The sequence below is a fragment of the Pan troglodytes genome, chromosome 18 (assembly GCF_028858775.2).
Source record: "Pan troglodytes isolate AG18354 chromosome 18, NHGRI_mPanTro3-v2.0_pri, whole genome shotgun sequence".
In the NCBI taxonomy this organism is placed as follows: Eukaryota; Metazoa; Chordata; class Mammalia; order Primates; family Hominidae; genus Pan; species Pan troglodytes.
The window spans coordinates 83,801,690-83,828,749 of NC_072416.2; the positions used below are offsets into that span (position 1 = coordinate 83,801,690).

The 27,060-nt window shown below is 62.5% G+C and overlaps 1 protein-coding gene across 17 annotated transcripts in view; it reads left to right on the forward strand.

Moving 5' to 3' along the window:
• Positions 1–27,060, forward strand: part of GSE1 (Gse1 coiled-coil protein) — a 504,494-nt gene that overhangs the window by 462,015 nt on the left and 15,419 nt on the right. For 12 of the 17 annotated variants that reach the window (XM_016930306.4, XM_016930304.4, XM_016930303.3 and 9 more), the window contains 7 exons: positions 237–455; positions 15,140–15,339; positions 20,799–20,971; positions 21,315–21,512; positions 22,301–22,492; positions 22,918–23,222; positions 23,834–24,161. In XM_016930306.4, the coding sequence (XP_016785795.3) occupies positions 237–455; positions 15,140–15,339; positions 20,799–20,971; positions 21,315–21,512; positions 22,301–22,492; positions 22,918–23,222; positions 23,834–24,161 (1,615 nt within the window). The remainder of the gene's footprint in view (positions 1–236; positions 456–15,139; positions 15,340–20,798; positions 20,972–21,314; positions 21,513–22,300; positions 22,493–22,917; positions 23,223–23,833; positions 24,162–27,060) is intronic. The other 5 variants (XM_016930305.4, XM_054668544.2, XM_016930311.4 and 2 more) reach the window with 1 other exon arrangement.

Sequence of the window (27,060 nt, forward strand, 5' to 3'; positions counted from 1 at the left end):
GCATCTGGGGTCCTGGGGGCCCTTTGGGTCTGTCCCGGGTTCCAGCTGGACTCTGGGGACGGGGTCTGTTCTCTCTGCAGCGCTGGCTCTGTCCTGTTCTTGCTTGTCCTGCTGGAGCCCCCGGGGCTGCCCCTGCTCCCTGCCTGCTGCTGCCGACACCGGCCCTGCCGACCCTGCTCTGGTGCTGGGCGCTCCTGCTCTCTGGGTGACCTCTGGTTCTTCTTTTCCTGTTTCAGGCATGAGCCATGAGCCCAAGTCCCCTTCGCTAGGGATGCTTTCCACCGCGACCAGGACCACCGCCACCGTCAACCCCCTCACCCCCTCGCCGCTCAATGGCGCCCTGGTGCCCAGCGGCAGCCCCGCCACCAGCAGCGCGCTGTCGGCCCAGGCCGCGCCATCCTCCAGCTTTGCCGCCGCGCTGCGCAAGCTCGCCAAACAGGCGGAGGAGCCCAGAGGTAAGGGGGCCCGCCAGGCTGCGCGTGGGGGGAGCGGCGGCTCCCGAGGCCGGGACTCAGCCTCCCGCCTGCGGCGTGCACGCTCACAGCAGGTCTCGTTTTTCCCACGCCGTGTGCTCTGCGTGGAGCAGGCAGTGCTGGCTGAGCTGCAGACCCTGGGCCAGTCCGCCTGCCCCAGCACCTCCGCTTTGCCTCTGTGCTTCTGTCTCTCCTGCCTCTGTCCTTCCACGGCCCCCGGAGCCACTGCAGGGGTGTCTGGATGTAGCGAGGTGCTCCTACCAGCTCTGTGACTTGATCGGGAGGAGGGTGGGTGCCCTGGACCAGGGGAGTCCCAAGAGGCTGCAGAGGGAGAGCTGGGCCCTAGTGCTCCCCAAGTGGCTCCTTGCCCAGGTTTTGACACTCCCTCCAGAAGTGGCAGAGAACATGGTGTCCCTGGAAACACACTGGTCTGGAGCGGGGGTCTCTGGCACCGCTGAACCCACCACTGCTCAACTCCCTGAGGCAGAGACTGTGGGGAGCATAGACAAGCGGCCCCCGGGGTCTGGAGCCTTGGCTTCTGGTATCACCTGGGCAGGACCTGCTGTGTGAACCTGGGCACGTGCTGATCCTCTGAGCCTCATTTTTCCTGTCTGTGCAGTGAGGCTCTCAAGATGCCCCCTTTGGCTGTGGCTCTGGGGTACTTTTTGGCACCTGCGATGACCATTGTCCGGGGCTGCTGCTGGCACAAATGGGGAGGGGCAGTGGGCGGCTGGAGCTGCTGGGGGCCTCGGCCATGTGGATTCTGGCCTCGGACACCCTCTGGACTCGCTGCTGACAGGCGGGGGGCTGAGGAAACAGGGACCCCAGTGGCATCTGCTTCATTCACCTCCATGGCCCACGGGTTAAGATCTGGGTGCCAGGGCCCTCCGGGGTGGCCACAGCAACACATGCAGGAGCCATGTCCGTCTTTACATTACCCGGGTTCCAGCTTGGCAGATGGGACACCTGCCCTGACCAGGGCGGGCTGGGGGTCTTCTCATTTCTGAATGTCTCCTTCCTGGATCCTTTCTGCTACTGCTCGTTGGAGAGGGGGGGAGTGTGAGAGGACACACCTGACATTGATGGATGGGGGGTATTGGCCCAGGAGGGAGGCCCGTTGGGGTCTGGTTTCTGTACCACCAGGGGGCAGCCCCTCGCCTCCTGGCTCTTCCTGGCAAACCAGGCACAGGCAGGACCGCCAGAAAACCCTCCACGCCCTTGGCAGGGGACTCCCTGGCCGCACCTGAGCGGGCCAGGTTGCATGGGCCCCACCTGTGTCAAGAGGCCGGGCAGCTGCAGGCAAGGTGGCTCAGGGGGAAGCGGACTGCCTGCCTGGTGGAGGCATCCTGGACTCTCTGGGGCGGTGAACAAGGCAGCTGGGGACAGACCCTGGGAGGAAGCTGAGCTTGGAGTCGAGACTCGGGCTCTCCTGAGAGGGGTGGAGAGAAGCGAGGTCAGAGCTGGCCCAGCTCCTGCTGCTGCAGTTGTCTTTTTTCTCAGCGTTTGGGGGCAGGAGAACCAGGGCTGGTGAGGGATTTCCGAGGCCACGGGCGACACGTGACTGGCGCTGGTGCTGCCTGGGCTGGGTTATCCCTGCATCCTGCTTTCATCCAGCAGCTATGTCTGCTTTGGGGCCTCTGGGCTCCACCCCTGGGTAACGCTGCAGAGGACGTGGTCAGGAAAGGGCAGGTTTCCCTCCTCGCCAAGGAAGGTGGTAGAGAGGTGTTGAGACTCACCTTCCCTCCCTGGGCCCAGCAGCGGCCGTGGGTGTCACAGCAGGAGCCTGCCTCACAGGGCCGTCGCTTCCTCTCCGCTGCCCCATGCTGCTGGCCCCAGCACTTGGCTTGGTGGCTCGGCCAGCGGGTGGCCTGAGTGCCAGAGGCCGCTGGTCCCCACTGGCCAGGAACAAAGTGCCGCTGGGCGCCCCTGGCGGGAGGCCAGACACCATGGCCTCGGGGCCCTGCTCCCTCCCAGCTGCGACCTGGGCACTGGGAAGGGTCCCCCATGGTGGATGCCCCCCAGGAAAGATGCCCCCGGGGTGGATGCCTGGGAACTGAATGGCAGAGGGTCGGGAGAGCGGGCGAGCAGTGCCACTGCCTGAGCCATGTGCCCATCGGTTCACTCGCCCAACTCACCCCCTATTGAGCTGGGAACGCCAAGGTTTGTGGGGCTCGGAGTCTGCGGATGTGGAGCAGTGTTTGGGTCCTGGAACGCCCTCAGCCGGGCCTGGGCCCTCGTCGCCCCCACCCGTTTTGATGAATCTCCATCTGGTCACCCCTGTCAGGCCTTGGTCTGGATGGGGAGGGACTGGGTGACTCGTTCGTCGTGACCTCAGCCACTCAGCGCACCTGGTCCCCATTCTCATGGAGTCACCCGGACCCTGACCTCACGTTTCCCTGTCCGTGGAACTGGCCGGCAGCCCTCCCGGGACCCTCGGGCAGCTGAGAAGGCCGAAGTTCAGAGAGATCAAGTCGCAAGACGGCAGCCACAGCGGGTGGGGTCGTGTCCGTGTCCCACTGCTGCTGGGCCTTCCCGGGGGGGCTGGGAGAGCCGCCGTTAGGACAGTTCTGAGCTGGTGGTCCCGGCGGTCCCTGCTGGAAAGGAAGCCCCCCTCACCCCTAGCACCACTGCCAGTGGAGCAGGGAGCTGGCGTTGGGCGCACCAAAGGGTCTATGCCTCGCTGTCAGCACGCTGACCCTGCCTCCCTGTGGGTTGTGGAGTCCTGGATGACAGTGGGGACATGTGGACCCCCCAGCTCCCCTGTGCTACCCCCCCAGCTCCCTGGTGCTACCTCCCCATCTGCGCCAGAGGGCAGCAGGGGGAACCTTTGGTGGACTTGGCAGTGGGAGGGGTCTGGATTTCTTATTTAAAATTTTTTTAGTTACAATTCACATGCCATAAAATTCACCCTGTAGAAGCGCATGATTTGGTGATTTTCCTACACAGTTGTGTGACCATCTAATTCTAGAACATTTGGGTCACCCCTAAGAGAACCTCGGTTGCATTTGCCGTCAGCCCCCACGCCCTCCCCCAGCCCCCGGCGGCCGCTGTCTGTTTTCTGCCTCTGTAGATGTACCTGTGGGCATTTTGTACACACGGGCTGGCGCGGTGCGTGTCTGGACCCTGAGCGTGACATCTCCTGGTCCTTGTGGGCCATCTGCGGCGTGACAGCCCTTCTTGCTTCTCGTGGCTGGACGACCCGGGTCGGGGGAGCTGGGTGGGGCCACGAACCCGCAGCTGCCTTTCTGCTCCGTCCTGGAGTTGGACCAGTGAGGGCCTCCCCACCTTCATCATGGCAGTGGCTGTGCCCCCTCGATTGCGGCAGTGGCTATGTATCGAGTCCCCCCTTGATCGCAGCAGTGGCTGTGTATCGAGCACCTGCTGTGCCCCTGGCGGGCTCGCTGTGCTTCTCACACACCCTTCGCCTCTGGTGGATGAGAACTGAGCCTCCGGCTTGCCCGGCTCCCACGTTGTAAGTGGCATGGGGAATTCCAACCCCCAGCTTGTGCCTGAGACTCCATAGACCCCTGCCCCGCAGGTGTAGCCTCCTCCCTGCAGAAAGGGAGACCGGGCCTCTGTGAAAGCCACACCTGCCGGGGAGTGGGGTCTCTCTGGTGCCTGCCAGGTGCCCAAGAGAGCACCAAACCCCAGCGGGCTAGCGGCTGAGCTGGCCAGCTCACAGGCCCGCAGCCAGGGCAGCCTCCTGGCGACGGCACGTCCTGGGCAGAGGGGGCAGGGATGGAAGCAGGGCAGCTCCCAGAGCTGCAGGGGGAGGTGGCAGAGCTGGCGCACCCAGGGAACAGCAGAGGCTGTGCTGCCGCACGCGGCCCCTCCTCTGGGTGCCCTGGGCCCCAGCCGCCTGCGGCAAGCCTTCTCACTCACCCTGACCCTCCTCTCCAGTGCGCGCCTGACGACTTCTGGAAGTGCCTCTCGTTTTTCGCCATCTGACTGCGATTGCCTCCGCGTCTCTCCTCTCATTGTGTCTCAAGGGTGTAGTTTAAAAATTCAATTCAGACGAAGCTGTGGCATGCGCTGTCCTGGGAGAAAGGCTGGGAAGGAGAGGAAGAGGAGGCCCTCGCTGGGATTTATTTTTCTGGAGGCGCTGAGACATCTTCTCATCTTCAAAGCTCAGTCACCCGCCCACCAGCGCGGGCCAGACACCCATCCCCAGGGCCAGCCTGACCCTTTAACCTACTCACTCCCGAGGCTGGGGCGCTTTGGGCAAGGGCAGACGCTTGCGAATCGCCGATGCATGCCCCAGCACTTTCCTTCCTTGCTGTGTGATCCGGGCAGGCCGCTTTGCCTCTCTGAGCTTCCACTTTTTCTTGGGTGAGGAGCAGGTCTCTACCTCATGAATCGTGGGGACTGGGTGGGAATGTGCCACAGCCGGGCATGGTGGCATGAGCGTCAATGCAGCAGGCCTCCACCCTGGCTCCCACCCCCGCCTCCCCTTCCCTGCCCCCCACCCTAATGCTGCCTCCTTTCACCTTCCCCATTCTTGCCACCCCCACCTCCTACGTGCCTCCCCTACCCCTCCACCCACCGCCACCCCTTCCCCTGACTCCCCGTCCTACCCCTGTGACCCCCATCATCTGCCCTGGGAGGGCGTGTACTTCCCCGGTGGGGTTGGAAGGTGTGGGTCCGCCATGGCTTCCCCCCGTCAATGGCTCTGGGCCGGGAGCCTGCGGTGGCTTCCTCTGTCCCAGTGGTGCAGGGTGCAGGCAGGGCCAAGTGGCTGCCTGTTTGTCTTGACTTTCTGGGAGAAATGGGGCTTGGAGTGCCCGGGCACCATGCAGAACATTCTAGAAGGAGGCTGCAGGTTTGGGCGTGATCCTGAGTTGATCCTGGGTTGCACCCCCAGCCCCTTCCCAGCGACCGGCCTGGGCTGCAGTCTGAGCCGAGGCGTCCCTGACCCTGTTCTGCCCTGGTAGCTATTAGTCTCTTTGTTCCTCCCACATTGTCCCAGCCACCAAAGGGACGTCCCCGGGGCCACCCAGCCCTCCCTTCAACGCAGCTGGGCCAGCTCCCGCTGTAGCCCAGACTCCTCGGGTGGCACCAGGTCCTTGGGTACAAGCAGGGACCTGTCCCCTCCTCGGAATGGCGGCCTGGCCACCGCCTCCCTCCCTGCCTCTCCTACCAGGACCTCTTCTGCACAGAGACCCAACCACCCCCATAGGCATCTGAAACCTCAGCCTAGGAGTCCCAAGACTGGGGGATGGGTCCCAGCCCTGTGTCCCACCCCCTGCCCTGGACAGATTTTGACTCCCTTCTGAGCCTCCTGGGCGCCAGGCTTAGCCTGCCTTGCGGGTGTGTCGGGATCCCCCCATCATCCCTTGTCCTTGGAGGTGCTTGTTGACTGACTGAATAAGAGGTGTTTGCCCCGAGGGTGCCCCGGGAACGCCTGTGCCTGGAGCTAGGCCCTGTGCTTCCAGCTCCCCAGCTCCACACCCTGAAGGCAGCCCTGAGCCAGGCTGGGGTCTGACAGCTGTCGGGCCTGCCCAGTGTCTCTGCAGAGGGCAGGCCGTGGAGCCTCCACCGCCGCCCCCACTGCTGTGTGACGAAGCCAGGGCTGCTGCCAGGCACCCTCGCAAGCTGTGTGGCATCTGCTTGCCGTGTGCAGCAGGCAGCAGCCTCCCGCAGGGACGCAGCGCCCGTCTGCCAAGGCGGCCGGGGGCGGAGGTACGGGGAGCCTCGCGTGTCCTCAGCTGCTCTAGGAGGCACAGGCAGCACCTGGGACCAGGCACCCCCTCCCTGGGAAACAGTTGGGGGCAATCGTGCTGCGGGCCTTTGCTCTGGGAGGCCGGCGCTTTGGGAACAGGGTGGCTTCAGAGCCTTCCCAGGTGGGCTGGAGAGCCGCCGTCTGGAGGACAGTTCTGAGCAGGTGCTCCTGGCTGGAGAGGAAGCCCCACCTCACCCCAGCACCACCCATGGTGCAGGGAGCTGGGGTTGGGCGCACAAGAGTCTGAGCCCATTCCCACCCCGCCTCCTTGTCACCAGCCCCGTGGCCGGGACTCATGGCTTCCCTGCCCACACTTTGCTCCCTTAACACTGGCTGGGGGGCTCATGGTACCTGCCCTGGAAGCTGCCAGAGGCCTCTCCAAGCAGGTGTTGGCCGCTGTGTTACCTGCAGCAGGGGTGGCCCAGCCACCCATAGCCCGGCTTGGGCCACAGGGACGGGGCCGACAGGTGGTGGCAGTGGGGCTGGCACTGCTCTCTTGTCATCGAGGCCCGCGGGGCCCTGTGCCGCCTTCCCCTGGTGGTGTCTGCTGGCTGCCTGCCTCGTCTTGTCACTGGCTTTGCAGGCAAGAGGGGAGGCAGATCCGGTTACTGTTCGGTCCCTGGTGCCACCTGAAACCAAGATCCCACCTGAGTGAGCAGGGACCACGTGAGCGGGGACCACGGAGCAGGGACCACAGACCCATCCTCGTGAGCTGCCGTGGGAATGTTTCCACCGTGGAGCCGGCCTGGGCGGGGGAGAGGCTCCCCCTTTCTGCCGCTGCCTCGGAAATCTGCCTCTCAAAGAAAACAGCAAAACAAACACGGAGGAAGGATCCCGCCTGGCAGGCGCGCCTCGCGTGGGTGTCAGTCTGCGGCGGCGGCGGCTCTGCAGGCGTCTGGAGCCCGTCTGTCTCCAGCGCAGGTGTGAGCGCCGCGGGCGTCCTCATGGTGCCTCTCCGTTCTCCTGGCCCGGGGGCCAGGGGGCTGGTGGTCAGGGGAAGCCAGAGCCAGAGGGGAGCAAGGCCCACGGAGAGGACCCCACCACCTATCCCGACGCCTTCTCCGCATAGCACAGTGGGGAGCCCTGGGCAGGGTGGAGGAGCCCAGTACTTGGCGTGTCAGCCTTTGGGGGCCTGTCCTGGGATAATGGAGGCAAGGCCTCCCCTAGCCACTTGGATATAAGGGTGATTTTTTTCCGGTTTCCCCTGATGCACCCTCTGCCTCCCTGCAGCCCCTGTGCCCCTTTCTTCTTCCTTGTCCTAATGTCCCACCTCCCTCAGGGTACCTGTCTCAGCTTCTTTGGTCCCACGCGGACTCTCCCGGCTCCATCCGGCTCCCAGGGTCCAGCATCTAAGCTCACGCTGTTCAGCACATAATCGGCCCCCGGCAAAACGCATCTCAAGCTAGAAACCCACACCTCCCGTTGTCAGTTTGGGTTTGATGACCGTGGCATGTGATGGCAGGGTGGGCATGGGAGCCCACCACTGGCTGACGCCCCCCCCCCCGCCCTTTTGCAGCTGTGAGGTGGAGCCTCGTTGGTGGACGCAGGCCGCGGGTCGGGAGAGCCCTGTCCTGGGAGCCTTGTAGGGCGGCTGCTGCTACTTGGTCTCCTGCTTCTCCCCGGAACGCAGGGGGTCGCGGCGTGACTTCAGCCTTGCGCTGTGGTGTGCCTGCTGTCCCGTGTACCAGGGCTGCGGTGACTCCAGAAGGTTTCCCAGCCTGTTCTTGTCACTTGTGCGATGGGGACTTCACCTTCCAGACCCGCACCGTTCCCAGTGGGTGGGGGTCTGACTGGCTCTTTCCTCTGGGGTCTGCTATTCCCGTTCCACTGGGCAGATTTCAAGGAAAGTGGCTGGGGTGACTCAGCTCCTGTCCCACTTCCCTACTCACTGGCTGGTGGCTTCCTGTGGCTCCCGTGGGCCTCCTGGGCCAAGGGGCTGGACCTCCTCTGGCCGGGCTCCTTTCCACGTCCATGTCGCCACAAGTCCGCCCAGGGCTGGGTTCCCAGGTTTTGGGTGGAAACAGGTCGGTAGGCGAAAGTAGAAAGTGGAGGAGCAGCCCTGGCAGACACAGGCTCTGTGGAGCTGCCCCGCCCTCCCTCCAGCTGTTGCAGCCTACACCGGCTGAGGGCCCAGCTGGCATTGCCGTTGGTGGGTCTGCTCCAGAGTCATGGCAAGTGGCACACCGAGGCTCCTGCTGAGTGGACTCTGCCCAGAGCTTTTCAAGGTTGAGCTGGGAGCTGAGCATGATGCTGCATGCCTATAGTCCCAGCTACTCGGAGGCTGAGGTGGGAGGATCACTTGAGCCCTGGAGGTTGAGGCTGCAGTGAGTCATGATCGCACTGCTGCACTCCAGCCTGGGAGACAGAGAGAGAGCCTGTCTCTAAAAATATTTTGTAATTAAAAAGAAAATTTTAAACACTGACTTGGGGACAGAACAGATGACAGGAAGACCCCCCAGGTTAGCAGACACACAGGGTCCCCTGGGTTCCCACCCTGGCCGGCACCTGCCCCTGCATGGTTGAAAGCAGGGGGCAAAGTGCAGCTGGGGACCCTCCTTCCAAGGGGCTGAGACAGGGGTCTGTCGCTCACCCATCTGTTCAAGCTGCCCCTCACCTGTGTCTCCATCGGCAGCATGGGCTAGGCATGGGCTGTGGACACCGGAGCCGTCCCCTGGGGCTCTGGCCCTGCTAAGCTCTGGGCAGCCCCCGGCCATGGCATCTCACAAAGACGTTCCAGGGACCCTCTTTAGGGAAGCATGTCCGATAGTCACCGTTCTGTTGTCTCCGCCGTTCCCCTGAGTAGTTGCAGCGGGGCTGGGCCCTGGGGTGGGTCGGGGCCGTGCAGAACAGCGGCTGGGGAATGCCTGAGTCGAGCTCGGCCGGGGAGTCTTTACGTCTCAGGGTGCCCTACCCTCCCCTCCCCTTTCCTTCCATGCTCGCTGCTGGCCTGGTCAGGGCCTGTGGCTTTGGGGCCTGACCACGGTGAGGCCACGCCCGCCTCGGTCTACAGTGCGCTGGAGAGTGGTCCTGTGGCCTGGCCCCCAAGCGCCTCTTAAAGACCGATGACTCTTCAGGGGGTGCCGGTGGTTTTTGCCTGGCGGGGTGGGCCTGAGCCTGGGTGGCTGACAGGTGCTGCTGTGGCGCTGCAGTCCTGTTTTTGCCCTCAATACACTCCCTCGCTGACTTTGGGGTGTCAGCTGTTAATTACATCTGCCCGTGGGCCTCAGCGCTAATCTTCGAGGTCAGACAGCAGAGGTGACGCGGACACGGGGTCTTGTCATCTCCAATCCAGATCCGTTTCGTTGACTAACTCCTGGCTGAATACTGCCAGTTAATTACAGCAATCACAGACCTTCCTGCTCCAGCCACGCGGTGAGAATGAGGGTTCGAGGGCCAGGTGCCAGCCTCGCTAATGGGCCTGGCGTTGTGGGGGCATCGATCGAGGCTGAGCTGGCTGGTCTGATGAGTAGTACCCGCCAGCAGGGATTGGCCTGCCCTGCCCCAGAGAAGCTCCCCACCCTTCACCCACCTCTCTCACTTCCTCACCCGCCCCCTTACTTCCTCACCCACCCCTCTCACCTCCTCACCCACCCCTCTCACCTCCTCACCCGCCCCCCTCACCTCCTCGCCCGCCCCCCTCACCTCCTCGCCCGCCCCCCTCACCTCCTCGCCCGCCCCCCTCACCTCCTCGCCCGCCCCCCTCACCTCCTCGCCCGCCCCCCTCACCTCCTCGCCCGCCCCCCTCACCTCCTCGCCCGCCCCCCTCACCTCCTCGCCCGCCCCCCTCACCTCCTCGCCCGCCCCCCTCACCTCCTCGCCCGCCCCCCTCACCTCCTCGCCCGCCCCCCTCACCTCCTCGCCCGCCCCCCTCACCTCCTCGCCCGCCCCCCTCACCTCCTCGCCCGCCCCCCTCACCTCCTCGCCCGCCCCCCTCACCTCCTCGCCCGCCCCCCTCACCTCCTCGCCCGCCCCCCTCACCTCCTCGCCCGCCCCCCTCACCTCCTCGCCCGCCCCCCTCACCTCCTCGCCCGCCCCCCTCACCTCCTCGCCCGCCCCCCTCACCTCCTCGCCCGCCCCCCTCACCTCCTCGCCCGCCCCCCTCACCTCCTCGCCCGCCCCCCTCACCTCCTCGCCCGCCCCCCTCACCTCCTCGCCCGCCCCCCTCACCTCCTCGCCCGCCCCCCTCACCTCCTCGCCCGCCCCCCTCACCTCCTCGCCCGCCCCCCTCACCTCCTCGCCCGCCCCTCTTATTTCTTCACCCACCCCTCTTTCTTCCTCACCCACTGGTGCTTAGAAACGAGGCTCATTCAGAGACTCTGGAGTGGCAGCTGCCTTGGTCATGGCGAGGGGTCTCTCTGGGAGGTGGGGTTCAGTGGGATGGGGCAGCATGGGGTCTGGAGCCAGGCAGCTCTGGCTCTCTGTGCATCCCCTTATGGCATGGGCTATAAGGTTCTTCCCATTTGTAGAGTTGGGGTACAGAGAAGTCTCTGAGGTTCCTGGGGCTTGGCACGTGGTGGGGCTCGGAAGCTCCTGCTCCCAGCTCCCCACTGTCCGGTCCCCAGGGAGGACCCACAGCCCACCTGGCCATTGGCCCCAACTTTTCCCCTGGGCAGCAGGAGCCCGGATCATGAGCTCTTGGCAGCCTCTGCCTGGGTGGGGTGGCGGCTCTTGGTGTGTTGGTTTTATTTCCTTTTTCAGCTCCACAGCACAAATGTCCACATTTCCCCCACTCACAGGTACTGGAATCTAGATGGGAACACCCTGGGTTTGGGCCGGGTGCACAGGAGGGCTTTCCATGAAGTAGGGTGGTGGGGCAGGCACCGTTACTCATGCCTGTAATCCCAGCACTGTGGGCAACTGAGGCGGGAGGATCGCTTGAGCCCAGGAGTTTGAGACCATCCTGGGCACCATAGCGAGACCCTGTCTCTACCAAAAACAAACAAACAAACAAAAAACTAGCCGGGCCTGGTGGCATGTGCCTTTAGTCCCGGCTCCTCAGGAGGCTGAGGTGGGAGGAGCACTTGAACCCAGGAGGTTGAGGCTGCAGTGAGCTATGATTGCACCACTGCACTCCAGCCCAGCCTGGGCAACAGAGTGAGATCCTGTCTCAAAAAAAAAAAGAAAAAGGGTGGTCACAGTACTGTTGACAGCGGCCACAAGGTGGGCCCAGCCTGTATGCCACCAGCTGAGGGACGGACCAGTAAGGAGTGGGTGGACAGAGGCACACAGCGGACTGTCACTTAGCCGCGGGAAGGAGAGATTCTCTTAGGTGCTGCAGTGTGGATGAACCGTGAAGACACGGCTCCCAGTGAGAGGAGCCAGACGAGAAGGGCCACGCGGTGGGATTCCCTTGATGTGAAGTCTCCGGAACAGGCCCTTCCGTAGAGACGGAGAGCCAATGCGTGCGGGGCCTGGGGAGAGGGGAGTGGTTGCTCGTGGGTAGGGGGTTCCTTTTGGGGTGACGGAAATGCTCTGAAATGGATTGTGGTGATGGTCGCACAACTCTGAACGTGCTAGAACCGTGGGGCCGTGCGCTGGGTGGGTGAATTACGCGGGGTGGAATCATAGCTGGGTGAAACCCAAGAGCCATGGAGGCTCCATGGAATTTTTTTTTTAAACAGCGATCCTTTCCCTAGTTTGTTTTTTTTCCCCAAAAACTTAAAGTGAACTTTTTCTCAAAATCTAAATACGTACAGAAAAGCACCTAGACTGCCAGTGTCCAGAACGAACCCACGGATCAGGAAGGCTGAGGCCTGTTCTCCTCTCCCCACCCTCTGCCCCCGAGGTGAGGGGCGCGGTGCCCTGCCCTGCAGCCAGCGTTTCCCCTCTTCAGGTGGATCTAGTAGCCCGCCGGCACAGTGCCCAGTCCCAGGTGTTGGCCCAGCCGACTTGGGGTGGTGGAGTTCTCAGGGTGTGGGCAGTGGCTGGCTAGTCCATCTGGGGGTCTGGGGGTGGGTCATGCCTCAGGGGCAGCAGCCCTCAGCCTCATTCCCCACCTGGGCCAGATCCTGGTGGGTGGGAGCGTGATGAGGTGGGGGCCTTGCCTTGGGCAGTTCAGGGGTTGCTGGGGAGAATGTGAATGTGCCTCTGGGCTGCTCTGGGGCGTGGCCCATCTGGCTAGACTGAGTGTCTGTTGTGGGGCTGCCCTATCCAGTTGTGCAGGTTGCACACAAGCCCAGGAAACCACATTAAAGAGGCCCAGATACCGTTCTGCAGGAAGCAACGGACTTGCCCTCGGGACAGGGCAGCTGCCCCACCCCAAGGGAGCACCTTTGGGAGAGCAAAGCTCTGTTTCCACATCAGGATGCCTGTGGGGCCTCTGCCTCCTGGTCACGCCACTAAGGCCACTTTGGCTGCCTGAGGCCTCTGGGCACCCCCTGTGAGCAGCAGTTTTCTTTGGTGAATGTGCGTGTGCCCACTCCGGACACAGCAAAGGGGAGATGAGGCTGCTTCTGCCCCCGGAACCAAGGCCAGGTCTGAACAGAAGTCGAGCAGGATGCCGGGAGCTGATGGGCTGGGGTCCTCCTTCTGGAAAGGGCATCTACCTGCTTCTACCATGCTTTCTATGCATGCATTCTACCTGCTTCTACCACGCATTCTACCTGCTTCTACCATGCTTTCTATGCATGCATTCTACCTGCTTCTACCACGCATTCTACCTGCTTCTACCATGCCCCGGGCTGTAGGTGCCTCCCAAGTGGGGCTTTTGCAAACAGAAGGTGCCCAATTGTACCACACCTCCTCAGACGGCAGCATCTGTCCCCATGGGCCCAAGTGCAAGCTTGCACAGCTGCTGTGATACGGGGTCTGGGTGCCTGAACGCACGGTGCTGCTGGTGGGTGGACATGTGCCTGCTCCTGCCGGAACCTGACCGCAGTGGACACTGTGCTGTGATACCATAGAATCCAGGGCCACCTCTGCAGCCTGCCTTGTTGGGGACCTTGGCCTGTGCTGGACACCAGTTGGGTGCTGTGTGTGGCTCTTGGGGGCGGAGATCTGCCCTGGGCCTGTGTCAGGGAAGGGGGCTTGGGGAGGGTGAGCCGGACACTGACCTGTGTACAAGTCCACAACCGTGTGAGCGGCACGAGGTCTCCCCGCTGCAGGCTGCAGGCCAGCTGGAGTCGGGGGTGTGAGTGTGCAGCCGTGCACCCCCTGGGCCTCGTCAGGCTGGGCAGGGCTCTTGACCCCCAGGCAGCAGAGCTTCTGGAGCCCCAGGCCCAGGCCTCACTGGCAGCCCCAGCCTCTGGGGAGCTGCTCTGGCCTCGGTCACGGGGGCTTGATCCCCACAACAAGGGGGTGGGGGCTCCGGAAGCGAGGCTGGTGCCTGCTTGGGGACAGGAGGACTCTTGCAGCAGGTGCCTTTGGACACCCCCACCCCTGCCACCACACACACTTGGTCCCCTTCTGACCTGGGCGGGAGGGAGACAACAGAGGGGAGCCCTGGTCTGAGAAGGCAGTTTTGCTCCATGAAGGAGGAAGCCCCTTCCCTTAGGGCCTGGGAACACTCCTCCCCATCCTCCCCGGTCCAAAGCCCTGCCGCACCTGCAGATGGGCCGGGGCAGCCCTGCCCGTCCATGCCCCCTGCCCTTGGGGTATCCTCTTGGCTGGAGCCACCAGTCACCCAGGCCCAAAGCCCTCCTGCCTGCCCTGCACCTTCCCCCTGCTACCAGCGGGGCTGCAGCCACCCATTCTCCCATCCCTGCGGCGTCTTGGGGGCTGAGGGGTTCTTTCTGAGGCGACGGGCGTGTTCCGGGGTAGGTCGTGGTGGTGGTTGTAAACAGCGAACCTAGGCAAACCTCCTGATGTGTACCCTTAAAGATGGTGAATTATATCTCAGTTTCTGAAATTTAAAAATAAACGGATCTTTTAAAGAAACTCCCCCAGGGTCACCGTGGGTCACCCTGAATGGCTGCCATTTGGGCTTCCTCAGCCACCACCGCACTGCATCCCTGCTTGGCTGGGCCCCGTAGAGGGGTGCTGACCACTTCTTTTTTTGTTTTGAGATGAAGTCTCGCTCTGTCACCAGGCTGGAGTGCGGCAGCACGATCTCTGCTCACCACAACCTCCGCCTCCCGGGTTCAAGCGATTCTCCTGCCTCCGCCTCCCAAGTAGCTGGGACTACAGGCGCGCACCACCACGCCCGGCTAATATTAGTATTTTTAGTAGAGACAGGGTTTCACCATGTTGGCCAGGATGGTCTCGATCTCCTGACCTCGTGATCTGCCCACCTCGGGCTCCCAAAGTGCTGGGATTCCAGGCGTGAGCCGCTGTGCCCGGCCAGTGCTGACCGCTTCTTGTGTTTGTTCCCTGCTGCACTGCAGCCCCAAGTCTGCCCTGCTTGATGGGAGCCCCTGGAGGGGGTGCCTTTTCCTGTGACCCCCCCAAGCACATGGGGGCTCCCTGGGAAGACTCAGAGGCTTGGGGTCTCTGCTGCTTACACGTGGAGCTGCCTCTCGGTGGGGCAGGGTGCGTGGCCCAGCTGGCCCGTGTGTCCTGGGATGTCCACAGGCCCTTGGTTCATGACACCTCCTAGAAACACGTGTGTTCTTTAACTCTGGGGCTCCATGTCTGTCCCGGAAGGTGCTACCTTCGTCTCTCACTCAGGGACGTCAGGCACTGGTCCTGCCCGCCCTGCCCAGGCTCCTCCTGTCTGGTGGCAGTGGGCGGCCCTGGGCACCAGAGCATCTGTGCTTTGTGCCACGTGAGCAGGGCCCGTGGGGCAAAGGGATAGGGAGTGCCCGGGGTAGACTGAGCTGCTGACCCGATCGGGCCTCAGGAGAGGTGTCTCCTGCCTGCCTGTCTTGGGTGGGGGCCCATGAGGCTGGTAGACCTGGAGCTCTGGGGCCTCACTTGGAGCAGGGGGGCAGCTGGAGCCCAGGTCCCCAGCTGGCACTGCAAGTGGCTGTCACTGCGGCTCCCACTCAGGCCACCGTCTTCTCCTCCACAGGGTCCTCACTGAGCAGCGAGTCGTCCCCCGTGTCCTCTCCGGCCACCAACCACAGCTCCCCCGCCAGCACACCCAAGCGCGTGCCCATGGGCCCTATCATCGTCCCCCCTGGGGGCCACAGCGTGCCCAGCACACCCCCCGTGGTGACCATCGCTCCAACCAAAACCGTGAATGGTGTCTGGAGGAGTGAGAGCCGGCAGGTGAGTGGGGCGGGGCAGGGAGCCTAGCGTCCTCTAAGTGGGGAGGCTGGATTCAGGCATCCGTTGGGGGCTCTGGAGCTTTCGATGTTGAGTTTACATTCCAAAGACACCGCCTCCCCCACCCCGAGTTTCCGTCTCCTTCTCTGCAACGTGAGGGTGACAGCGGCACCCTCCTGGAGGCCCTGTGCAGGTGAGTACATCGGCCCACGCATCAGTCTGTCAGAAGAAACCACCCGCTGGGGGTGTCCCGTTATTTTCTCCTGTTCTGGAGGCCACAAGTTCACAATCTGGGGGCCGGCAGGGCTGGTTTCCCCAGAGGCCTCTCCTGGGTTGCTGGTGGCTGTCTTCTCCCTGGGTCATCTGTGGTGTCTCCATGTCTGGGTCCTGATCTCCTGTTCTCATAAGGACACCAGTCAGCTGGTTTAGCGCCCACCCTAATGTCCTTATTCTCATTTAGTCACCTCTTTAAAGACCGTGTCTCCAAATGCAGTTCCGTTCTGAGGCCCTGGGCATCAGGGCTCTAACACGGATTTGGGCGGGGGTGGCAGTCCAGTTCAAGCTGTGACACCATCGAGCCGTAAAGTGGTGTTTGCACGCTGAGCACCCGGCACCCTAGCTGTGACTGTCATAGTCTGTGAACTGAACAAAGAATTGAGGTAGGAAAGATCCCAGCCCAGACGCTATCAGAACAAGACATCTGGTGGGTTTTGTGTTTCTGTCTTACTTTTGGGGCTCCCAGCGGAGGCCCCTCCCCAAGTTTTCGGGGCTCCTTATGTCTGTGGGCCCCTCGCTCTGCACTGACTGGGGCCGGCCTGTGTGGAAGGAGCTGGCACTGGGAGCTGCTCTTCTGCCCCTGCCTGGGGCCTGTGCGCCCTCAGGTGGGTACCTGCAGCTCTCCCGGCCCCCCACCCCTGGCGCGCAGCCTGGAGTGGGCCCTTCCTAATTAAGAGTGATTCTCAGGGGCTGCTGTCGCCTGGACTTTTCTGCTGAGTTCCTAGAGGGACAGCCCCACTTGGAAATACTAATTAAACCACAAAGAAGGTGGGGAGGAGGGGAGAGTGGCTCTTGCCTGAAGCTCCCTCTCCCCCAGGGGGGACATGGGTGTTGGAGCCACCTGCTCATCATCAGGGCCTGTCTGCCCTCTATCCCCAGAGGTGTGGGAAGGGAGCCAGCCTCAGTCCACAGGTGATGGCCCCCGGGCAGGCCCTGATCCAGGGTCCCAGTGGGAATCCCTGGGAACTCCGTACTGGGACCCCCGGGTCCTGACGTTGCCTCTGCTTCCTTTCACGCCTTCCCTGGCTGAGGGGACAAACCTGCCCAGGGTCCTCACCTTGCTGGACCTCCTCTGCCCCTGAAGCCTCTCTTAGTTTGACTAATCCTCATGTGAGGTCTGGAGACCGAGGGGCAGGGCGTGGCCTGGAGGGTGGACCCTGGCCAGAGGGGCCTCCACACCCCACAGGGCTTGCAGCAGCCCAAGGCGGCCCTGGTCCTGGTTTGAGGGAGGCTGAGGGAGTTGTCACCAGCTCCGCTGCCTCCAGAGGCCACCCCCCAGGGCCAGCCTTGACCCCAGGGGCCCTGAATCACCTGACTCAAACAGCTGAGGCTCCTTGCGCCCCACTGGTGGGGCCTGGCTGCTGGTGCCAGCGCCCGCAGCTCATGGGAGGCCACTTCCCTGCCCCAGCCTGGACCAGGAGCCTCTACCAGCCAGGACCCTGCACCCAGCCACTGCCTTGACCCCGACCAGAGCTCCTGGCCTAGACCCAGGACGCCTCGAGGGGATTCCAGCGCCTTTTCCGGCGACTCCTCCGCTCTGAGCTGGTCCCTCCTCGGAGGGTCCTTACCGCCTCGGGAACATTGAGCTACCCCAGAGCAGAGCAGGGGTGCGACAGGCCCGCTCCAGCAGTGTACCACCGCGGCGCTTAATGGAACACGGTGCCGCCAGGGAAGGCGCGGGGCCGGCAGCTGGATTAGCAGGTGATGTACGGCTCCTCGCTCGGGCACAGAGGCTCAGCGGGGCATTTAATCCTCTCGGAGTTGGGAGGCGGAGAGAGGATTCCCCTCCCACCCGGCTCAAAGCTGTGGCCATGAGTCTCTGAGGCTGCAGACGCAGGCGGCAGTTGCCGGGCCGGAGGCTTCTCGGCCCCTTCTCGGGGTCACCCCTCTCTCCCAGGTGTAGTGGGAGCTGCGAGAGGAGAAATGAGATGAAAAAGCCTGTTTTAAAGCTAACAGGGCATGTCCTGCCTGTCTGACTATGGAACCCTTGCTCTAATCACCGGAGAATGACGGATTTGCCTCCTCCCCCTCCCCCTCCGCCCCTCCTCCCCCTCCGCCTTCTTTCTTTCATCGTTGCAGCTGCGGCTGCAGCCGCTGCTCAGAAATGAAAAGCTGCCCACAGATGCGCCCTGATGCGTCTGTCTGTGGAGACGGCAGTGAGACCCCGGCTGCTGCTATCGGGGTGCCTTTGGGGTAGCTGCCGAGCCTGCCGGGCCTTGCCTGGATGGGGGGCAGCCCTGTGCCTCACTCCAGGCCCCGCTGACCTAGTTCCCAGGTGTCTGTGCCAGGGTTGGCGGGGCGCCAGCCAGACGGAAGCCACAGACATGTGGGTCTGGCTCGCCGGGCCCCTGCCCCGCCTGCTGGCTGCCCCCCAGCCTCCCGGACTCCCTGTTTGTCCTCAGCCAGGCCAGGAAGGTGCCATCTGGCCTGCGAGCAGGGCTTTGTCCTCGGCTGAGGGGAGAAGGGGTTCAAGGGCCGTGTCTGGGCTGGGGACAGGCCCCTCCTTGTGGCGGGGCGGCTGGGGCCCTGTGCTCTGTCGTTTGACCTGGCCCACGGCGCAGGCAGCATGCGGAGGAGGGCGGCAGGCCTGGGCTGTTGGTAGTTTCTCCCTGGGTGCTGTCCTCAGGTCGAGGTCTGTCCTCCGACGGGCGGCAGGCCTGGGCTGTTGGTAGTTTCTCCCTGGGTGCTGTCCTCAGGTCGAGGTCTGTCCTCCAGCCCTCTTCTGACTCTGGCCACCCAAGGCTGGGTGATGATTGAAGCCCCTGGCTGTCGTCTCCCTCCTGCCCTGGAGGCCTCACCACCAGCCTGGGAGGGGGAGTCCAGGTACCCCGGCTGCCTGAGCAGGCGAGGCCCCTGTTCTGGGCATCCAGAGACCCACTAGCTTTGGGCCTGGTGTTCATTGGGGTGCTACTTGGATGCTGGGGGGCCAGGGGCCACTCCGTCTCGTTAAGTCCATCCCAGACCCTAGGAACAGGGTGTCTCCTTCCTCGTGCTCCGTTCCTCAGATGTTTGGCCCTATGCCAGGCAGGGTAGGGGCGTGAGGCAGGATCTAGAAGCCCAGCCTGGAAATAGCCTCACGGGGCTGGGGTAGGCAGGCCAGCCTGGCAACACACCTGCCATGTCCGGGCCCCCACCCTGCTGGTGCGTCCCCCACATGCCCGTGCACAGCTGTGCCATCAACTCTGCTGCCCTGTGAGTCCCCCGCATGCCCGTTCATAGCCGTGCCATCAACTCCGCTGTCCTCTGAGCAGGTGCCGTGACGGGCACATGCCATTGATGTGTGCACGAGGCACGACAGGATGGCCAGGTCTCCCAAGGTCAGGTTGGCCCCTCGGCCACTCCCCCACTACCCCGGTTGCTGACATCGGCTGGAGACCCCAAGGCCAGGCGCTGGCCCCTCAATAGGAAGTTCCCGGCCCCACGCAGGGCGTCAGTGCCCATGTGTACCTCCCACCCTCGAGACCAGCACCCTGGAGAGGCAGGTCAGAGGTCGTGAACCCAGGAGGACCCTACAGAGAAGGGGGGCCGGGGCTCAGCCCGCGGGAAGGGAGCAGATGCTGCCTCTCATTGAAGATTCCAGGCGGCGGTGGCGGCTCCTCCTCCAGTTAATCCTCGCTGACTGTCTCCTGGAGGGTGGAGAGTGGGGAGGCGCTGGCCCAGGCTGCCTGCACTGCCTCTGCGCGGGTGCCATGTGCTGCTGCCGGGTCACCGTCTGCCGCTATGAAGATGGATGGGCCCAGGAAGAGGGGCTGGCGGGTCAGGGACACAGGCACGGCCCCTGGGAGACAGATGCTTCTCCACGGTGGGGCAGGTCTCAGAGCCCCTGGGCCATCATTCCGGCTGATCTTGTGGGGAGACGGCCATGGCCTCCTTGTTTTTTGGGTGTTTGGCATTTCGTGGCTCAGGGAGGCAGAGCGGGGCTGGTGCTCTTCAGGAGCACTGCCCGCTGATCAGCAGTCGTTACCCGACATGGCCAGATGGAACGTGAGGAAGGGCCGGGTTCCCGTGGCTCTGCATCCCTGGGAAGCTCAGAGGGGCCAGCGTGGCCATGGCTCTCAGACACCCCTAGGTCAGGGTAGGCCTGGGCAGTGCTGTCCCCACATGGGGAAGATGCTGGGGCTGAGAGCGGCTGCCCCAGTGACAGAGTGACGCCTGGGTTGGCAGCCATCCAGAGTCCAGAGCACAGCCCCCATCTGGGCCGCCCTGAGGCTCGCTCCGCCTCCCTCCTCCTCCCACTTAGTCACACGAATGACAGGAACAAGCAAGGCCTTTTCATGCTCTGGTTTCTCCGGGCTGGACCCTGCGTGTGTGCGGGGCAGCCTCTGCGTGGCTAGGGGTGGCACGGCCTATCCTTGAACTTGGCAGGGACCTCAGCCCGGAAGGTGGGCTTTGGGCCACTGCCTCCTCCTGCTTTGTGCCTGGAGCAGACCCCTCATCTGAGTCCTCTGGGCCACCTTCCCAGCTACACCCAGGTCCACTGTGTCCAGGAGCCTGGGACAGGCGAGCTGTTGCCTTCCCTGCCCCACCGTGTGTGTGAAGGCCGGTACCCCAGCTGGCCAGTCAGGGCCCAGCTGCTGCCTGTTCTGGTGGGCTCCAGGGCCAGGGCCACCCCAGGAGGTGGTTGGGGGCAGACCAGCACCTTCGGCCCAGGGGCAGTGCCAGCTTCCTTTGGCCCCTGCCCTCCACGTGGGCACCGGGGCCAGGACATCTGAGGCCAGGTGGGCAGCTGTCGGCGCAGTTGACGTCTTGGCTACATCGTGGCACTCGCTTCACGGTGTGCTGGGTGCCAACGGTGTCTGCTTCCCCGGGTGTGTGTCTGGTGTGACCTTCGGATGTCCACACCAGGAGGGGTGGAGGCAGGAGCCCCTGCCACCCTGCATCCTTCACCTGCACACATTGTGTTTCTGGGGGGTTCTAGGTCTTTTGCTGGACTGAGGAGGCCCAGGGAGGGAGACGGATCCCGAGACGCACTTCACCCCAGACCTGTCGGAGCCACATCCCCTTCCTTACGGTTCTGCTTCCCACACCACATGCACCATGTTTTGCGTAGAAAGCCTTAGGGAAAGGATGTTTCTAGAACATGAACTAAATCTAGCGCCTTCCCGTGAGTCAGGAGACCTGGCTGTGTCCTGTGGTCAGTGGCCTATACCAGGCTCCTGCCCTGACTGGACGCTCTCCTCCCGCAGGATGCCGGCTCCAGGAGCAGCAGTGGAGGTCGGGAACGCCTCATTGTGGAGCCCCCGCTCCCTCAGGAGAAGGCAGGGGGACCAGCCATCCCCTCACACCTGCTCAGCACCCCCTACCCCTTCGGCCTCTCCCCCAGCTCAGTTGTGCAGGATTCCCGCTTCCCGCCACTCAAGTAAGTTGGTCGGCGGGGACTTCGGTGAGGTGGCCAGGTGGGGACACAGCGCTCAGGGTCTGGGTCCCCAGGCAGCCTGCGGTTTGCACACATGAGGCTGTGCCTGCCAGATGGTTGTCGGCCGCTGAGCCCTGGGGATTGCAGCCCTGTCTGTGCCCCTTCACACTGAGGTGGCAGTGGCAGCTCGCTCCCCCCGCTGCTTAAGCCCCGTCCTCGTTCGGGGTGCCAGGAGTCTGGGTGCCAACTGAGCGCCAGGGGTGATGCAGGGAGGTTAGCCGTCCCCCCATGCAGGAGCAGGTCTCCACTCACCTGTCCCCACCTTGCCCACTATCCCCGCCTGCAGCCTCCAGCGGCCCGTGCACCACGTGGTGCCCCCCAGTACCGTGACCGAGGACTACCTGAGAAGCTTCCGGCCCTACCACACCACCGACGACCTCCGCATGTCCTCACTGCCTCCCCTCGGCCTGGACCCGGCCACTGCTGCAGCCTACTACCACCCCAGCTACCTGGCCCCACACCCCTTCCCCCACCCAGCCTTCAGGTGAGGCATCCCCCACGCGCCCTCTCGTCTAGGTGCTGGCCTGTTCCTGGCAAGATGGAACCTGGCGGGGAAGGTGTTTCTTATGACCTGAGAGCCAGGCTCCTAGGGGAGGGTCTAGAGTAGCCCCTGAAATCGTCCCCAGCTTTGAGCCTAAATTCAGCCCTGATGGTCCATTAGGGGTCCCCTCCTGGTAGACAGTCCCCCTTGGTGACTGCACTGTCATCCTTGGCTCCTCCCCTTCTCACCGGGGGGGCCATTGACAGCAAGTCACTGTTAAGAGAGCAGGGCTGTGCCTGTGGGAGAGGCGATGCTTTCCATTGACAGCAAGTCACTGTGAAGAGAGCAGGGCTGTGCCCGTGGGAGAGGCGATGCTTTGCTGTGTAGCAGGAGACCTCGGTGGCACTGTGGTCTGGCCTGGGTCCATGGAGAAGCTCTGCCCATCCTAGTCAGAGGGGCCTGTAGTCATGACATGGACCACCCCACGTCAGGGCAGCCCAGCCTGCTGGCCAGCCTTGGAAGGGCCTGGGCACTTGACCACTCTGTGCTGGTCTGGCTGAGCGGAGGGAGGTGGCAGGCGGTGCCCTGGAACCCCAAGCTGTCGGCACCTAGCAGCCTCCGGCATCAAGGGGCTTTGGGGCTAGCAGCAGGCATGGTCTTCATCCCCAGCCATTTTGTCACGTTCCTCACGCTCAGGCAGGTGTGTGTACCTGGCTGAGACACACCTGTTAACAGGGCTGGGTCTTCCCCTTGGTTCATTTGCTGCTCACAGCCCCGTCTTCTCTGCACAGGATGGACGACTCCTACTGCCTGTCTGCCCTGAGGTCCCCGTTCTACCCCATCCCCACCCCCGGCTCCCTGCCCCCGCTGCACCCATCAGCGATGCACCTGCACCTCTCTGGGGTCCGCTACCCCCCCGAGCTGTCCCACTCATCCCTGGCAGCGCTGCATTCGGAGCGCATGTCTGGCCTCAGCGCGGAGAGGTAAGTGCGTCTCGAGCCGAGGAGCCCCTCTGCCCTCCCTGTCCCTTGATGGCAGCTGGGCAGAAAGCCTGGGCTGGAACCTGACTGGACTCCTTGGCCATGCCTGTCCTCACAGTTTGTCCACCTGCCCAATGGGACGATGATCGTTCAGGCTCTGCTCTGAAATAGCGCCTGTCTCGGTAGCTGTGGTCTCCTGCAGTAAACCTGCAGGCCGAGGAGCTCTCGGGCGTGCTTGGGCATTTTGTAAGCCGCTTTGATTGTATGGACCTTAAGTTCTTCCTGCACCAGTGAAACCCTGCTCACCTCCGGTCACTGTTCAGATTAGCGCCCTGGCTCGTTCCTGGTTACGCTTTTTAAGGGCCTGCCCCAGGTCCGTCTCTTGTTCCTGGTGCAGCAGAGCCCCCAACTCTTTCCATGTGCTGCAGGCTGCAGATGGACGAGGAGCTAAGGCGGGAGAGGGAGCGCGAGCGCGAGGCTGACCGCGAGCGGGAGAAGGAACGTGAGCGCGAACGCGAGAAGGAGCGCGAGCAAGAGAAGGAGCGCGAGCGTGAGAAGGAGCGCGAGCGCGAGCTGGAGCGCCAGCGGGAGCAGCGGGCCCGGGAGAAGGAGCTGCTGGCCGCCAAGGCCCTGGAGCCCAGCTTCCTGCCCGTGGCCGAGCTGCATGGGCTGCGTGGCCATGCCACTGAGGAGCGGGGCAAGCCCTCGGAGCAGCTGACCCCAACCCGAGCAGGTACCTGGGCGTGGGTGGGCTGTGCTGGGCAAGGTCTCAGCCGCCCGCGGGGAGGAGCCCTGAGTCGCAGCACCTGCCGGTTGGGGTGGTGTAAATGTTCCCCAGCTGAGTTCACCCTAAAAGCGTGGCGTGGCTGAACATGGAGTAGGGAGCAGAGGCACGTTGGCACACGATGTAGACACAGTGGATATAGATGACCCCAGGAGGACAGTTGTGAAATGTAGCCGGGGCATTAGGAAGGGATGTTTTGAGTGCTTTGTTGATTTTATTTCTCTGTAAGTTTACGAAACAATTGTCCAGTAATAACAACCAGCTTTTGCATGTTTCCCGGAAATTTAATAGTCTGCTCTTTGAGCCAGCGTGAGCTGGCTCTGGCACCGCACTGGCTGGGCAAGAGTTTTGCCAGCCAGCCACGGAGCGTTTCCTTCCAGGGACAAGACATGCTTCTTGAAAGCTCCCATAGGGCCCCTTCTGAATATCTTGGTTCTGGCTGCGGGAAGAACCCTTTGGAAGGGCTCTGGTTTCTCTGAGCAGTTGGGTGAGAGAGGACGGGGAGGGAGCATGCTGTCCCACGTGGCTGAGATCCTGCTTGACCGTGTTTCCCCCCACAGAGAAGCTGAAGGATGCCGGCCTGCAGGCGCCCAAGCCCGTGCAACACCCCTTGCATCCGGTGCCCGCCCCACACCACACGGTGCCCAGCCTCATCTCCAACCATGGCATCTTCTCTCTGCCTAGCAGCAGTGCTGCCACAGCCCTGCTGATCCAGCGCACCAATGAGGAGGAGAAGTGGCTGGCGCGGCAGCGGCGGCTGCGGCAGGAGAAGGAGGACCGGCAGTCTCAGGTGTCCGAGTTCCGGCAGCAGGTGCTGGAGCAGCACCTGGATATGGGCCGGCCCCCAGTGCCGGCAGAGGCAGAGCACAGGCCAGAGAGCACCACCAGGTGAGTGAGCCCCAGGAAGGAAGAGGGATGAGCCTTCACGTTCCGATTTGTTCAGCGTGTATTGAGCACCTCCTGTTTGCCCGACATCCTGCCCCAGCGTTTCTGCCTGCCTCTTTCATTTCTGTTCTTTCATCTTCACGTTATAATGCCTGTCTTGCCTATGGGGAAGCTGAGACTGAGGAAGAAAATGGATTGCTCAAAGGTATCCCCCACCAGTAAGTAAAGAGACCAATCAAGTCCATGTTGAGAGCCAGGGCACTGCACACGCAGCCTGACCTAGTTCCCAGGAGGCCATTCACAGCAGATGGAGTGCAAGGTAGAAGCTTTAATTACTAATAATACCTGTTCTCTCCATCTTCCTCTGCTTTTGAGCCTGGACTTCTTTTTTTTAACAAGAGGGGGACAGCTTTTGATTTTAAGGAAAAAAATGAGTTTTATTGCTTTTGTATTAATAGTAAAACACATGCCCGTTTTCTAGCCCTTTATGAAAGCATTTCCCAGGAAACTGTGTGGTGGTCCCTTGGACCCCGGCTGCAGACACAGGTCTTATGAGCTGGGCCCCAGTGCCCCGAGTCCTCCCTGCCCCTCCCTGCCCTGGGATTCCTGCCTTGGGGCTGTGCTGGTCCCAGGCCCCCACGTCATATACCCCTAGGGCTCACTCTGAAGGGCTGAGCTGAGACCCTCAGCCAGAGTTGGTGGGGATGACCTGCCAGCCTTCCATAGCTCTGCTCCAGGCCCAGCTCAGGGACCTAGGGACACTGCTTCTGTTCCCTGAGCCTCACTTTCCTCAACTGTCCACAAAGGAGGGTGGGTAGGATGATTTCTGAGCATCTTTCCAGCTCTCAAGGCTGGGGTGCTGTCCTGGGATAAGAAACCCTTGGGCTCTGGGACGGAAGCGCGTTTGTGGTTTAAAATCTGTCCTCCCTTCTGCCTGCCTTCGTTATCCAGTAGGGCGGCGAGGGAATGCGCCCCCGCTGATCAGGGATGACTGGGAGTGACTGTCACCAGGCCACAGCTAAGTCTCCCTGTGGCTCACGCTGCCCGGCACGGCCGAAGTGAGATCCCTTCTGCCTCTCCCAGCCCCCGTCCCTGAGGCCTCTCAGGATCAGCCTTGCCTACTACCCAGAGGACTGAGGGCAGCCAGCTCCTACCTGGCATGGCCTGATAACATCAGGGTGCCCTGACTCCTGTAGGCATCTTCTTCCTCAGGGATCCCCAGGGCCCCAGCACAGGTGTTGTGACTTTGCCCACCCATGGACTGCTTCCAGCCAGTGTAGCTGCCCCATTAGGACCTGGGGCATGATGGGAAACAGGGCCTGGCCTCCCCTGCCTGCGGTGGTTCCCCTGTGGCCGGCTGCACACGTGGCCTTACAGCATTGTGAACTCGGGGGCCTGACAGGGCCCTCATGCTCCATGCTAGAAAACTGTTCAGTGCTTGGTGTGGCGCATGAAATATTTATTCTCCTGCAGGTTTCATTCCTTTGCTGTTTACTTAAGGACACAGCTTCTTCCTGTGGTTCCCTGTTGTATTCTGCTAAGAGGGACAGCAGCGTCGGATTTGTCCCTTGGCCTGGAGTCTGGAATAACTAGGGAGAGCCTTGGTGGCTGTGTTTAAACAGGGCCCCCGGAGCAGGCTAGAGATCCCTGAGCCCGGCCATGTGCCTGCTGTGGCCTCTGCCTCTTTCTTCCCCTCAAGCTTTGCCCAGGGTCTCTGCACAGTATTGGTCCAGACATCCTGTGAGTATATCTCCCTTTAAAAAAAAGAAAGATAGCCAGGCACAGTGACACATGCCTGTAGGCCCAGCTACTCTGGAGGCTGAGATGGGATGATCGCTTGAGCCCGGGAGTTCTCGGCTGTAGTGTACTATACCCACTAGGTGTCCCAGCTAAGTCCAGCACAAATATGGTGACCTCCTGGGAGCGGGGGACCACCAGGTTGCCTAAGGAGGGGTGAACCAGGGCAGGTCGGAAATGGAGCATGTCAAAACTCCCGCGCTGATCAGTAGTGGGATTGCTCCTGTAAATAGCCACTGCACTCCAGCCTGGGTAACACAGCGAGACCCGTCTCTTAAAAATAAGCTGGAAAAACAATACTAAAAATAGCCTTTTGAGTAGATTAAATCTTGTTTTAATTGCACTGAGGAAACAAGCCATTTAGTGTAACTAAGGGGCAGCTTCTTGTTTAATGGAAGGGTTCCGATGTTAGAAATCCCTTCTTTCCCTCCCTGCCTCAGCAGGCCTTAGCCTGGGTCCTTGAAGACACTTTGAGGCCTCTGCCACAGGCCACTTGGGCAGTGGGGTCGCTGCAGTTGTGACAGGGGCCACTGGGGGGCAGTCTCGGCACAGGCCCCATCCTGACTGGGAGGATCTTCATTTCACAGTGGGTTTGGCTCTGGCTGGGCAGACACTGGAAGGTTGTCTTGTGGCTGCCTGTGGGGACAGTGGGGAGGGAGGGAGTACTGCCCTGTGAAGGTGGCCAGCCTGCCCTGTGTCATGTGTCCCTACAAGGCACAGCAGGAGAGAGGGTGCTGGTGGCAGGGCCACAGCCCAGTATATAGAGTGGGTTTCCCCATGGCAAGTGCGGATGAGCGCTTGCCCTTAGGGGAATTCACGCAAGCAGGTGGGAAAATCGACTGAAACTGGATCTGTCCTGGGCCTGAGAGGGTCTCTGCCTTCCCTAGCAGCTTAGGCTGGGAGCCTCCCCATCCTCTTGGAGCAGCCTGCACACACCTGCCGCAGGTGTTGGAGGGCCGGGCGCAGTGGCTCACTCCTGTAATCCCAGCACTTCGGGAGGCCAAGGCAGGTGGATCACTTGAGGTCAGGAATTCGAGACCAGTCTGGCCAACTTGGTGAAACCCTATCTCTACTAAATAGGAAAAATTAGTAGCTGGGCATGGTG